This window comes from Dendrobates tinctorius, unplaced genomic scaffold (genome assembly GCF_039654945.1).
Source record: "Dendrobates tinctorius isolate UK_male_01 unplaced genomic scaffold, ASM3965494v1 ptg000222l, whole genome shotgun sequence".
Taxonomy (NCBI): domain Eukaryota; kingdom Metazoa; phylum Chordata; class Amphibia; order Anura; family Dendrobatidae; genus Dendrobates; species Dendrobates tinctorius.
This window is the reverse complement of record NW_027361889.1, coordinates 3215268-3228544: the sequence shown is the minus strand read 5'-3', so window position 1 is coordinate 3228544 and position 13277 is coordinate 3215268. Positions and strand designations below refer to the sequence as shown.

The window sequence follows — 13277 nt, the reverse complement described above, 5'->3', positions numbered from 1 at the left end:
GAGTGGACGTGATGCAGACTGTGACAGACTAGAATGGACGTGACAATGATCCAGTGACCGTGCACCTGACTGTGCAGCCAGCGCGCCGCGGCGGAAAACTCAACACAGGGGCGGGGCCAGACTGGAGAGGGCGTGGCTCACAGTTCCCTCTCCCATCAAAGGAAAGGCGTTGGGCGGAGCTATTACCCAGAAAGTGGGCGGGTTCTTGCTAGTTCTGTCATTCAGAGAGGGCAGTGGCCGGGGGCGGGGTTCTGTCACTCACGGGGGGGAGTGGCTTAGAGCTGGCTCTCCCGGATTCCCGCGCATGCGCTCATGTTTGTTTTGACTGAAAATGCCGTCGGTTTCGAAAACGGCGCTGAGCGGCTCCCCGCAGACCGAGAAACCGACTCACTACACGTAAGTGGCGGGCGCGGGGATGGAGGCGGCTCCTGGTATTGGGGCAGCATTGTGTGGCTGTGTGAGGAGCGGGCTGGTTTTCTGCACTTTGGTCTGTGTGCGGCTTTAGGCTGCGGCTCTGGAGCGTCGCTGGCCGCTTTCCGCTGCTCCGGGCGCGATTACTCTCGTAGCTCGCGTGCCCCGGTCTGCTTGTTTGTAGAGCCGCTACGTTGGTTGCGTAGCGCAAGGACTCGCCTCTTCCCTGTGCGCTACGCTCCACTAGAGCGCGGGGCGCGTCTGAGAATATCGCTGCGAGCGCCGCCTGCTCGTTCCCGGACGGCTGCCCCCCTTTCCCTCCTGTCTTTCTGCAAAATGTCAGCGCTGTGCAGCCGCGTCCCTCTGCTCCGGGGGGCTCCTCTGTCCCCCTGCCCCGGGGGGGGGGGGCGGCTCCTGTGTCTCCCTGCCCCGGGGGGGGGGGCGGCTCCTGTGTCCCCCTGCCCCGGGGGGGGGCGGCTCCTGTGTCCCCCTGCCCCGGGGGGGGCGGCTCCTGTGTCCCCCTGCCCCGGGGGGGGCATCTCCTGTGTCTCCCTGCCCCGGGGGGGGGGCGGCTCCTGTGTCCCCCTGCCCCGGGGGGGGGGGGGGCGGCTCCTGTGTCCCCCTGCCCCGGGGGGGGGGGGGGGGGGCGGCTCCTGTGTCTCCCTGCCCCGGGGGGGGGGGGCGGCTCCTGTGTCCCCCTGCCCCGGGGGGGGGGGGGGGGGCGGCTCCTGTGTCCCCCTGCCCCGGGGGGGGGGGGGGGGGGCGGCTCCTGTGTCCCCCTGCCCCGGGGGGGGGGGGGGGGGCGGCTCCTGTGTCCCCCTGCCCCGGGGGGGGGGGGCGGCTCCTGTGTCCCCCTGCCCCGGGGGGGGGGGGGGGGGGCGGCTCCTGTGTCTCCCTGCCCCGGGGGGGGGGGCGGCTCCTGTGTCTCCCTGCCCCGGGGGGGGGGGGCGGCTCCTGTGTCTCCCTGCCCCGGGGGGGGGGGGGGGCGGCTCCTGTGTCTCCCTGCCCCGGGGGGGGGGCGGCTCCTGTGTCTCCCTGCCCCGGGGGGGGGGGGCTCCTGTGTCTCCCTGCCCCGGGGGGGGGGGGCTCCTGTGTCTCCCTGCCCCGGGGGGGGGGGGGCTCCTGTGTCTCCCTGCCCCGGGGGGGGGGGGCTCCTGTGTCTCCCTGCCCCGGGGGGGGGGGGGCTCCTGTGTCTCCCTGCCCCGGGGGGGGGGGGCTCCTGTGTCTCCCTGCCCCGGGGGGGGGGGGCTCCTGTGTCTCCCTGCCCCGGGGGGGGGGGGCTCCTGTGTCTCCCTGCCCCGGGGGGGGGGGCTCCTGTGTCTCCCTGCCCCGGGGGGGGGGGGCTCCTGTGTCTCCCTGCCCCGGGGGGGGGGGGGCTCCTGTGTCTCCCTGCCCCGGGGGGGGGGGGGGCTCCTGTGTCTCCCTGCCCCGGGGGGGGGGGGGGCTCCTGTGTCTCCCTGCCCCGGGGGGGGGGGGGGCTCCTGTGTCTCCCTGCCCCGGGGGGGGGGGGGGCTCCTGTGTCTCCCTGCCCCGGGGGGGGGGGGGGCTCCTGTGTCTCCCTGCCCCGGGGGGGGGGGGGGCTCCTGTGTCTCCCTGCCCCGGGGGGGGGCTCCTCTGCGGGTTGGTGTACAGTACCATTATTCCCTATGGGAATAAAAAAACACTGTAGACGGTGCGGATTTTTCCACGGTTTGAAACCGCAGAAAGAATTGACATGTCAGTTCTTTCTGCGGATTCCGCTGCGGTTTGCCATCTCCCTCCATTGTGGAGATGAAAAACTGCAGAGCAATCCGCAGGTAAAACCGCAGGTCTATTTCCCTGTGGATTTTACAAAATCCACGCGGCCAAATCCGCACTCCATTCCGCAGCGTGTGCACATAGCCTAATAGGAAGGTTGTGGAGATTTTAACTCTTGTATAAAAGTTATTACCAGATTCCCTGAAGGGTTTGAACCTGTGATTGCTTGTGCCGTACTGCAGAGAAGCCCAGCCATCCCGGGGCGGACGCACCAATGGGGCAACCTATGCAAGCAGCGCAGGGGCCCATGAGCTACGGGGGCCACTACCACCTCTGAAGAAGGTGGGATTGTACATTATGATGAGCTATTGAACTGCAAAGAAGCCCAGATATTGTTCTTACCCGGGAGCCTCTTCGGTCTGTGTGCTCTGCTGCAGCCATAGGCACGGCTTCATGGGGGTGCTGACTCCTGCCCTCTCCCCAAATTGTTGGAAAGAAGGACCCTGATGGGTTTCCGTTTTAATAAATGACAATTCAAGAGCATATTTTTTGTTTAATAACTTTGCATTGTGCAAATCCTCTGTTATTCCTCCTGGAAATATATGATGTGTTGGGAGTAGCGTGTCCCTGCACAGTCTGAAACTGTCCAATCAGCACTGCCAGTTTCAGACTCTGTAGGGACACGCCCCTGCAACAATAAGAATAGCATAGTGTCCATTTTATTTATACGTTTCCAGGAGGAACAGCAGATGAATGGAACCATGTAGAGTTCTAAGAAAAGTGGTTTCAGACTATTCTCGCTTCCTCTTATTACTACTCAGGTAATACCCCTTTATGAACCGCCTCTCTCTGTTGTGGATTATGGATTGCATTTCAAGTTTTGGAGACTCTTTAAATCTGTCTAGTAAATCCTAATTTCTTCTTTTTAAAGGTATCTTAAGGAATTTCGGACCGAGCAGTGCCCGCTGTTTTTGCAGCACAAATGTACCCAGCATAGACCCTTCACCTGCTTTCACTGGCATTTCTTAAACCAACGTCGTCGCAGACCCATCCGGAGACGAGACGGGACGTTTAACTACAGCCCGGACGTTTATTGTACAAAATACGATGAAACCACAGGAATGTGTCCCGATGGAGATGAGTGAGTATTTAGTCCATTTTGTTTTTCTTTAGTCCTTGACTTTAATTTATAATTTTTTTTTTTTTTTTTTATAAAATTGTGTTGTACATACTCTTTTCACTTGTATGAGAAGTATTCTGCATAGCCCCTGTGCTGTAGACGAAAAGCAGTTTAATGCTGCAGCAGTTTTATTATCAAGGTTTTTTGGGGGGGGTCACAGAAGTCGGACCCTCACCTGACATTAAAGTGATAGCAGCTGACAATAACCATTTAAGCAACTTATTGCTCCATTGTTTTATTGCATCCCCTCTATTGCCTCTGGCACTAGGCACTTGTGCAGAAAACGTGTGTTTAATCAGCAATTATCACTCCAATCTGTCATCTACTGCTTTCCTTTTGGGTCAAGGTATCTATTCTCCTTTCTTTTATTTTTTGCTTGTATTTTGTTTGCTAAACTTTCCATATAGAAGAATGAAGACTGAAAACTAATGTGAAAGTGGGGCCAAGTCCCTCGCTAGCGGTCTGTTGATGCCCATACACATTAGATGATTATCAGTTGAGCCCATTAATCCTGGCGGGAGCTGCCAATCATCTGTGTCCAACTGTTCCCCTTACTGCAGATGTGAGAAGAAGGATCAAGATTAGTGATGAGCAAACAAAGGTGTTATCTAAGCATGCTTGGGTGCTAACCGAATATCTTTGGTGTGCTCGAAAAAAATGTTCGAGTCTCCGCGGTTGCATGTCTTGTGGCTGTCTTAATAACCGCGAGACATGCAACTGCGGAGACTAGAACATGGTATTCGAGCACGCCGCAGACACTCGGTTAGCCCCCGAGCATGCTCAGATAACACCTTATCCCAGCACGTTTGCTCATTACTAATCAAGGTGTAATGCTTACTTAAAGGGGTGTTGTGTCAAAGTGCTGGGGCTCCTGGCAATCATGATAACCGAGGTCCTATGTACCTTATTTAAATTGAGCCATGGTTGCTCCCGCTCGGTTTCACCCATCCATATTTCACGGTCCGAGCACGGATCACGATGTACAGATCTGCACACAGGTCTCTTGACTCAAACTCCGCAGCCTCGTTTCTGCCTATGCAGATGTTGCTTTCTGGCCAGGAGTCACGTGGCCGGTACTTGCATCGTAGTCAAACACTGATGTGTAAAAGTGGCCTTAAAGCTTCTGGGACTGATGGAGATGGCAGAGTAGCGCCACTCTATTAACTATGGGAACTCCTCTTTAAGGAGGCGTCTCATACCGATCAGTCCTCTGCATACTGTGGCTCTATAGTGAAACTACAGGGTGAAAGCAACAACTCCTGCCAGCTGTCAGGCCATGCTGGGGGGGGTTGTAGTTTCACAACAACTATAGAGCTGCATGTTTCGGATGACTGGTATAGACTGATAATAATGAATGAACTTGTGAGGTCGGATTTTAGCAGCGGAGTATGGATTACGTTTTTAGAACAAAGCGTTTCCATGGAGACTGAACGCTTGGTGCTCGCAGCACTCCGTGGAGCCTATTTTGTGATAAGGATTTTTGCGTCTGTAATTAATTTAATTGCCACTTTTATTTTGTTATGTGTTGTTTTGTCACCGGTTAATTAGCTGCTAAAATTAGGCTTCTCTAGCGCCGTACTAATAGGGAAATGCCAAGATTGTTTTCTCCTAGATTAATTTTATTTTCTTAACGATCTGGAGCTAAAAATATATTTTTGATAGTGATACATCCACTTTTAGGGTATGTTCACACAATGCTCTTCTGCAGCTTTTTATGTATAAATTTCCTTGTGAAAAACGTAGAGTACATTATGTACGTTTTGATTTGCTGGTGATGTGTGGTTTTTAATGTGTGTGTTTTTTTTTTTTTTTTGTTTTTTTTTTTTTATGCATTCAGATAAAAGGAATGAAATCCAGCTTCTAAAATTCCAGGCTTTTATTTAAAAAAAAAAAGTTTTAAAAAACGATAGAGAAAATTCCATGGTGATCTGGGAGCGGAACGCGTTTTATGCGTCCTTTCTGCGTTCTGTCTCAGAGCTTTGAGAACGCCAGAAGGTCGTCTGGAATGTGTTGCTCCCAGGTCACCATGAAATTTTCTCTCCCATGTATTTATTAACCTTTGTTTTTAATAAAAGCCTGGAATTTTAGGAGCTGGATTTAATTTTTTTTTTTTCTGGATTTCTTCACACGTTTCCCTGCTTCTTCACGCCCGTAAGCCGTTTAGGTGAGCTGGTTCATACTTTTCCTGAATTTATGTATTGAATGGGTAGAAAAGCACAGCAAAAATGTAGAAAGAATTGACACGCTGCAGATCAGAAATATAATGAGACTGTGGCTAACAAGCAGGAAATGAGCACCTGTACTGCAGCTGTCTAAGGGTACGTGCACACGCTGCGGAATCCGCTGCGGATTAATCCGCACGGATTTTGCAAAAACCGCAGATAATCCGCAGGTCCAAAGACCTGCGGATTATCTGCGGTTTTGCCTGCGGTTTGGTCCTGCGGATTCACTATCTCCACAATGGTGGAGATAGGAACCCGCAGCGGTTTCCGCAGAAAGAATTGACATGCAATTCTTTCTGCGGATTCAAAACCGCAGCAAATCCGCGCGTTTTTTTCCGCAGCGTCGGCACAGCGTTTTTTTTTTTCCCATTCAAATGAATGGTACTGTACACCGCAGCTAAAACTGCTGCGTGTCCGCAGCGGCCAAAACCGCTGCGGAAACGCAGCAGAATCCGCAGTGTGTGCACACAGCCTAACAGCCACGAAACATGCAGCTGCGGGGACTCATACCTATTATTCGAGCACGCTCGAGATACTCGAATAACACGATATCGGAGCACGCTCGCTTGCTTTTGGAATACATTTTTGTAGAAGAGATATTAATATCTGCAATACTAGAACTCCCAGCGTCTTCGCTCCAAATGCTTCTGGAAGAGACACTGCAATCCTACAACTCCCACCGTGTTAATCCCAAATGCTGCTGGAAGAGACACTAGAACAATCAATTACACTATATATATATATATATATATATATATATATATATATATATATATATATATATATATATTCCGCCATGTATTATACAGTGTCATATAAATTCACAATGGCGGCGTTACTTAGTGTAAACTGTGCAGAACTTGCTAAGAATAAGTCGGCGTGCAGAGAAGTTTGCAGCTGTTTTCTTCCTTGTGGATGGGTTACAGGGATTGCCACTCTGGATTGCTTCATAGTTTTGGCATGAATTCCTGTTTTAGCAGTAATGGGTTCTTTCTGAGCGGTCTGTGCTTTGTTTGCAGTGGCGAGACAGGCTCACCCCCTCTCCCGGATCACACACACCCCTTCAGCCATGCTTTCTACGTGTTTGAAAATAGAGAAGAAGGAGGTCAGGCAGGACGTGTGGGAGCCACCCTCTAATACCTCCCTCCGGCTAACCTACCCCCTCCGCCTACTAGTGGCTGCTCGCTCCTCTGTAGGCACATGTTCGCCATTACTTTTGCTGTTAGCAGGTTAGAGGTCTGACTTTCTTCGATCATTGCCTCTGGTGAGGCTTGTCTTATCAAGTATGTAGGTAACATATATACTAAAGGGGTCCGCTGGTTCCTGATCATTGGCACCTGTAAATGGGTAACAATGAGCAAAATAAGCTTTTCTTCCCTGTTTGGTTGCAGGGCGTGCTCCCCACAATATCCAAACTATACGAGGACCAAATGACCGACTGCTGCTTGCTCCGTCCCAACACCGTTTGCATTGGCCTGTATAAAGGGGGTAATCACATCCGCAGAGTAATTGTGTAGAGCAGGTGACGCCATGTGAACAGGTATCTGCCGGATCTCGTGCAGGAGCGGCAGCCATTGCACACGTGCCCTAATGATCGCCGCACGATACGCACACGAGGCGGCAGACATGTGAAGAGGTGACGTACCGGTCCGACGCGGAAGTGAGTGGAGTCCGCTCATCTCTTGTAGCGAGCACTGATCAGCACCTTACAGCGAGCAGATGTTTGTGTAAAAGGAAGGAAAAAAAGAACTCTTCAAAACTGATTTAGGGGGAAAAAAAGTATCCTGGGACTGGTTCCACTTGGAACACCTTTAACCCCTTAGTGACAGCCAATTTGGTACTTAATGACTGACCGGGCCAATTTTTTACAATTCTGACCACTGTCACTTTGAGGTTATAACTCTGGAATGCTTCAACGAATCCCACTGATTCTGAGATTGTTTTTTGGTGACATATTGTACTTCGTGTTCGTGGTAAAATTTCTTTGATATAACTTGCGGTTATTTATACAAAAAAAAGGAGATTTGGCAAAAATTTGGAAAATTTTGCAATTCTCACACTTAATTTTTGTGCCCTAAAAATCAGAAAGTGGTGTCACACAAAATAGTTAACAATTAACATTTCCCACATGTCATCTTTACATAAACAAATATATATATTGATGTTATAAGGGTTAAAAGTTGACCAGCGATTTTTCTCGTTTTTCCAACAAAATTTACAAAACCATTTTTTTAAGGATCTCGCATTTGAAGTGAGTTTGGGGGGTCAATATAACAGAAAATATCCAAAAGTGACACCATTCTAAAAACTGCACCCCTCAAGGTGCTCAAAAAACCACATTCAAGAAGTTTATTTACCCATCAACTGCTTCACGAGAACTAAAGCAATGTGGAAGGAAAAAGTTAACATTTTTACACAAAAAAATTACTTTGGAACCAATTTTTTTTTTATTTTCACCAGGGTACTTGAAGAAAATGAACCACAAAATTCGTTGTGCAATTTCTCTTCTAAGTACGCTGATATGTGGGGAAAAGCCACTGTTTGGGCACATGACAGGGCTGAGAAGGGAGGGAGCACCGTTTGACTTTTTGAAAGCAAAATTGGATGGAATCAATGGTGGCGCCATGTCGTGTTTGGAAACCCCCTGATGTACCTAAACAGGTACTGGCCGGCAGATCTCGGCCGGCGCACTGCGCATGCGCCCACCATTTTCTTCCCAGAAGAAGACGCCAGTGGCCCCGGGGGATTTCACAGGGGGATGCAGGGACTCCGGAGGTACCGGTGATCGGGGACCCTATTTCTCTCTCCTCTGATGTGTGAACACATCAGAGGAGAAAGAAATTAAATGGGAAATCAGCCTTTTTTTTTTTTTTTGCGATTGCTGCTATTCCGTTAATATAATGGTGACCGCAACACTGGGGTCGGTAAAATTCGACCCGAATCATGTTCTCTGGGGTTTCAGCCACCCCCGGTAGCGGAGACTCCGGACAAATTCCGACCCTGGGGGACGCTATACACTGATTTCTCAGCGCCGCTTTTTAATCGGCGCTGAGGCATAAATACGCTTAACTGATGCTGTTAAAAGGCGTTTCGGCGGTCGTTAAGGGGTTAAAAATCCAAACCAGCCACACTGATTTTTAGCAACTAATCACAGTGAGGTTCTCATTGTCCCAGATCTGTTTAACACAAGAAAGCTGAGCTCTGATTGGTTGCCATGGACAAGGAGCCCAGGCTGCACAATGTGTCCATCATTGGCTTCAGTTCAGTAATATTGCCCCATACTAGTTTATGAGCTTAGCCAATCTGCTCCAGCCTGATTAGGAGGGTCTCCGCTGCCGTGCAGTTAAACAGTCCGCTTGCCCTGCCAAGTGTCCGCTTTTCAGCCTGTGATAAAGCCTGAGCGCTGTTTCTGCAGATCTATGAATAATTAACGTTGCAGTCGGCATCTTATCTTAATTACTCCATTAGAGCGATTGTATGACTAATGCGGATGTCATGTTTACATACAGCATAGCTGAAGTGCGCGCGTGTGCCGTGGACTTGTCGCCTTTCCTTGTGCTTGAAATAGTTTTCATGAGAAAATTTAAAGAATTGTAAGATTTTCTTTTTTTTCCTTATTTGTTTCTTTGTTCCAGATATAGGTCTCCTATAGTGGTGCATGGGGCCTCTACTGTGCCTTTATTACTGGGACATCATTGAGCCTTTCACTTGCAAAAAGTCCGTTGTTCATTTCCCCTGCACAGAGGAGGGCTCGTTCAGGGGTAAAAAAAAAAATAGTGAAGGGTGCAAAAAAACAAAAAAAAGTGGTGTTGCACTAAACAAGGCTGTGCTTTAGCACTATGTCCCCTTTAAAGTTTTCCTTGTACAGCAGGGCTTTCAGCCTCCTACGTATGCAGGGAGCTGCCGCTGCCATATTCACAGTTAATAAGCCGTGCTGCAGTTCCCCTGCACAGCAGATGATTGGGGTGCCGTGCTGCAACATTAGGATCGGTGAGAGACCCTTAAGTTCGGAGCTGCACCCGTTCACGTTTTCTGCACAGCGGCGCCCAGGCTACCGACAGCGCAGGGGAACTGCGGCAAAAAACTACAGAAGTGACCGAGCCTTGGTTGCAGGTCTCCGCACAGACAGGCGGCTGGAAACGCCGCTGCACCAGAAACACTCAGTGCTAAATCTCCACCTTGATTTTCAGAATTGTGCGGGTCCCAGAGTTCAGACTTTAGATGATAACGTGATGGTGTACGCTAGTGCTACAATGCCACGGTATAGGTGGGTGTGCACACACTGCGACCCTCCACCATTGCTCTTATCCTTGTGTATCAGCCACACATGCATTATTCTTGGCCATAGGAATTATCGGGAAGCCTGGCCTTTATCTGTGGAGTGTAATGTTGTTTGGTGGTAGGTATGACAGCAGTGAGAAGTAGTGTATGGTTTGTTTGTTTGTTTTTTATATAGTTCGTGTTGTTTTTATGCCTGATCCGTCCAGAAGTTGAGTGTTGCTGTTCTGGAGTCACCACATGGTCGTGGACTTCCCTTTTGTCTCTGGGTATTTCCTGTCTCATTTTTGCCTCTTTGTTTGCATGACATAAATTCCTTTCTTGGAGGAATGCTGACTGTTTTGCCATATTTTTTTTTTTTTTTTTTTTCTCCGTTCTCATAGATCATGTGTCTCTGACAAGCGGTTCTGGAAGGAAGCCACGCTCCTCACACGGCTAACTTTCCATCTTACTTGTAAGATTACTGCTAGTTAATATTCCGGACGATTACAATTTGTGCAGAATGGCAGAGAGCAAACGAGAAGGGATCACAATTAAGCAGAAGTTTGTATGATTTATACCCTCCTCCACCAAATAGTTGTTCTTGACTTTCATGATATATAGACTTTTTATTTATAAATCCTCAATACTGTAAAGTCCTTACACCCTGTTTGGCGTAAGAAGGAGGAAAAATGAAAAACATCTGGAAGATTTCGTAACGCATAGGAGGCAAAAAGCAATACCGTTCCACTCACGCTGTTGGTGCACTGCATTAGTACGATGCATTCATACTGCAAGATAATCATGAACGAGAGTTCTTGATAACACTCATTCCACGACTATCCTGCAGTGTAAACAGGCTGCCAATTACCCCACGAGCTCATTCATTGGGTGACTTAAGCTTTTGCACTGTGCAAAAGATAATCATTCTCTGCGGTGCATCGTCCCGTGTAACAGCATTCGTGCTACTGAGAACTATACGCACTGAGCGATCTGGGAGTGACCGATTACTGATCGAAAGGAAGAGGACTGCAACTTCAGTGCTGCTTATTGGAAGCAGCAATCCTAAAAGTCGATAACAACCCTTTATTTAAAGGGGTTTTCCGGACTTTTCACATAATCTCAGTACATATCTGGGCTTCAGAATTATGACAATAAGTAATTTACTTTCTGTCACTAGTTTGCAAGGTTTTCTAAATATTCTGAACAGAACGTCCAAGGGGGGTGTGTTATGGCATTGAAATGAGAACTGGTCGTAACCTCCTACTCTACTCCAAACATGCCCTCTATAGCAACAACCCCACCCTCCATAGCTACAGGCCCTCCCCGTCCACATGAAGCTGCCCTCATCACACAGTAACAAATTCTTCCCCTCCAGCAGCCTCAGTGCAGAGAGCAGCTGCAAGATTAAATAACCTCCTACTCTACTCCAAACATGCCCTCTATAGCAACAACCCCACCCTCCATAGCTACAGGCCCTCCCCGTCCACATGAAGCAGCCCTCATCACACAGTAACAAATTCTTCCCCTCCAGCAGCCTCAGTGCAGAGAGCAGCTTCTCCTCCCCCAGACACATGCTGAACAGTGATCTATGGAAAGTGAAACTAGTGAGGAGGGAAAATCGTCCTGTATTCTGGGCCACTCCATGATTACAATACATAACTCATCAGTAATTCCTTCCCTCCCTGTCCCAGGCTGCTGGCAGCAGTGAGAACAGACTGTGTGATGGCCAGTGATGGGGGTCTGCAGCTTCTAATCTGCACAGGGTATGGCAGTCACTGATGTAATCTGTTGTCTGACAAAGCCTCTGCTGTGTGAATGAGACATCTCTGTGTCACTGATGTCTTCACACAGCAGCAGATTTGGTGCAGTGTATGTGCGAAGCTCCACCAAACTCCCAGCAAGATCCAGTGACCAGCACCACCCACTGCCCACTCATTGGCTGCCAGTAAACTGCACCAGCACTCATCTTTATCATCATTCCAGCATTGGAAAGAACACAGCAGTGATCCTGTATTTGAAAGCAGCACAATAAATACATACATACACCCCCCAACACTTCACACTGTTACAGCTGCTGATTGGACAGGCTGCTCCATCAGTATTTGTGTCATTAGAAAGACAGTGCTCACACATACACTGCACCAAATCTGCTGCTGTGTGAAAACATCAGTGACACAGCTGTCTCATTCACACAGCAGAGGCTTTGTCACAAAACAGATTACATCAGTGACTGCCATCCCCTGTGCAGATTACAAGCTGCAGATACCCATCACTGGCCATCACACAGTCTGTTCTCACTGCTGCCAGCAACCTGGGACAGTGAGGGAAGGAATTACTGATAATGAGTTATGTATTGTAATCATGGAGTGGCCCAGAATACAGGACGATTTTCCCTCCTCACTAGTTTCACTTTCCATAGATCACCATTCAGTGTGTGTCTGGGGGAGGAGCAGCAGCTGCTCTCTGCACTGAGGCTGGTAGAGGGGGAGGATTTGTTACTGTGTGATGAGGGCTTCTTCATGTGGACGGGGAGGGCCTGTAGCTATGGAGGGTGGGGTTGTTGCTATAGAGGGCATGTTTGGAGTAGAGTAGGAGGTTACGACCAGTTCTCATTTCAATGCCATAACACCCCCCCCCCCCCCCCCCCTTGGACGTTCTGTTCAGAATATCTAGAAAACCGTGCAAACTAGTGACAGAAAGTAAATTACTTATTGTCATAATTCTGCAGCCCAGATATGTACTGAGATTATGTGAAAAGCCCGGACAACCCCTTTAATCTTGCCATATGACTTGGAATAAAAGCCAAACCAGAACCTCAATTCACAGACGTGGTGTTTCGGGGCATTGCCTCTCGTCAGTGTAAAGTATGAGATCTGATGTGACTAGGTTAGAGGCTCACCTAGCCAAATGAGATCTTTTACTTTGCACTGACGAGGGGCAATACCCCTGAAACACTGTCTGCAAATTGAGATTGTGGTTTGGCTTTTACCCCATGTCATATGGCAAGGTTCGATATTGACTTTTAGAGATTACTACTTCCAATAGGTGTCCATAGAGTTTGTCCTCCTTCTCTCTGAAGAGGTAATTTGCATACTTAATTTTTCAGACGAGCATGCATGGCCTATAAGTCTCCTCACTCTGACACGCCAAGCCTTGGCTTTTCACTCTCCACAAGTCAAGAAGAAATATTACCCCATAGATGATACATTTTTCACCCTTGTATTTGGTGATGACTTTTCCCCGCCTCTTAGGATGAGTGAAATCTGCAGCAAAGCCGCTGAATGAATTGACATGCGACAAACCTAAAATTTGCAACCTAAAAGTCTGCAAGTCACAAATAAGCTGTGTGTTCCGGATTCTCCCTTATTTTGCTGACATCAGGTTTTGTTAAAATTTTTACAGAAAATACACATCAAAAACTCTCCAAAATCAATACTTGAATTCCAGAAAAAAAAACCCAAGCACTC

The 13277-nt window shown here is 49.1% G+C and overlaps 1 protein-coding gene across 4 annotated transcripts in view; it reads left to right on the top strand.

Annotated features, from left to right (window-relative positions):
- The first annotated feature begins 243 nt into the window (after positions 1–243).
- UNKL (unk like zinc finger) overlaps positions 244–13277 on the top strand; it is an 87660-nt gene continuing 74626 nt past the window's right edge. For 2 of the 4 annotated variants that reach the window (XM_073555201.1, XM_073555204.1), the window contains exons 1-2: positions 244–396; positions 3080–3289. In XM_073555201.1, coding sequence (XP_073411302.1) covers positions 332–396; positions 3080–3289 — 275 coding nt within the window. In that variant the 5' untranslated portion in view covers positions 244–331. Of the gene's footprint in view, positions 397–2833; positions 2970–3079; positions 3290–13277 lie in introns of those variants that run through there. The other 2 variants (XM_073555202.1, XM_073555200.1) reach the window with 2 other exon arrangements.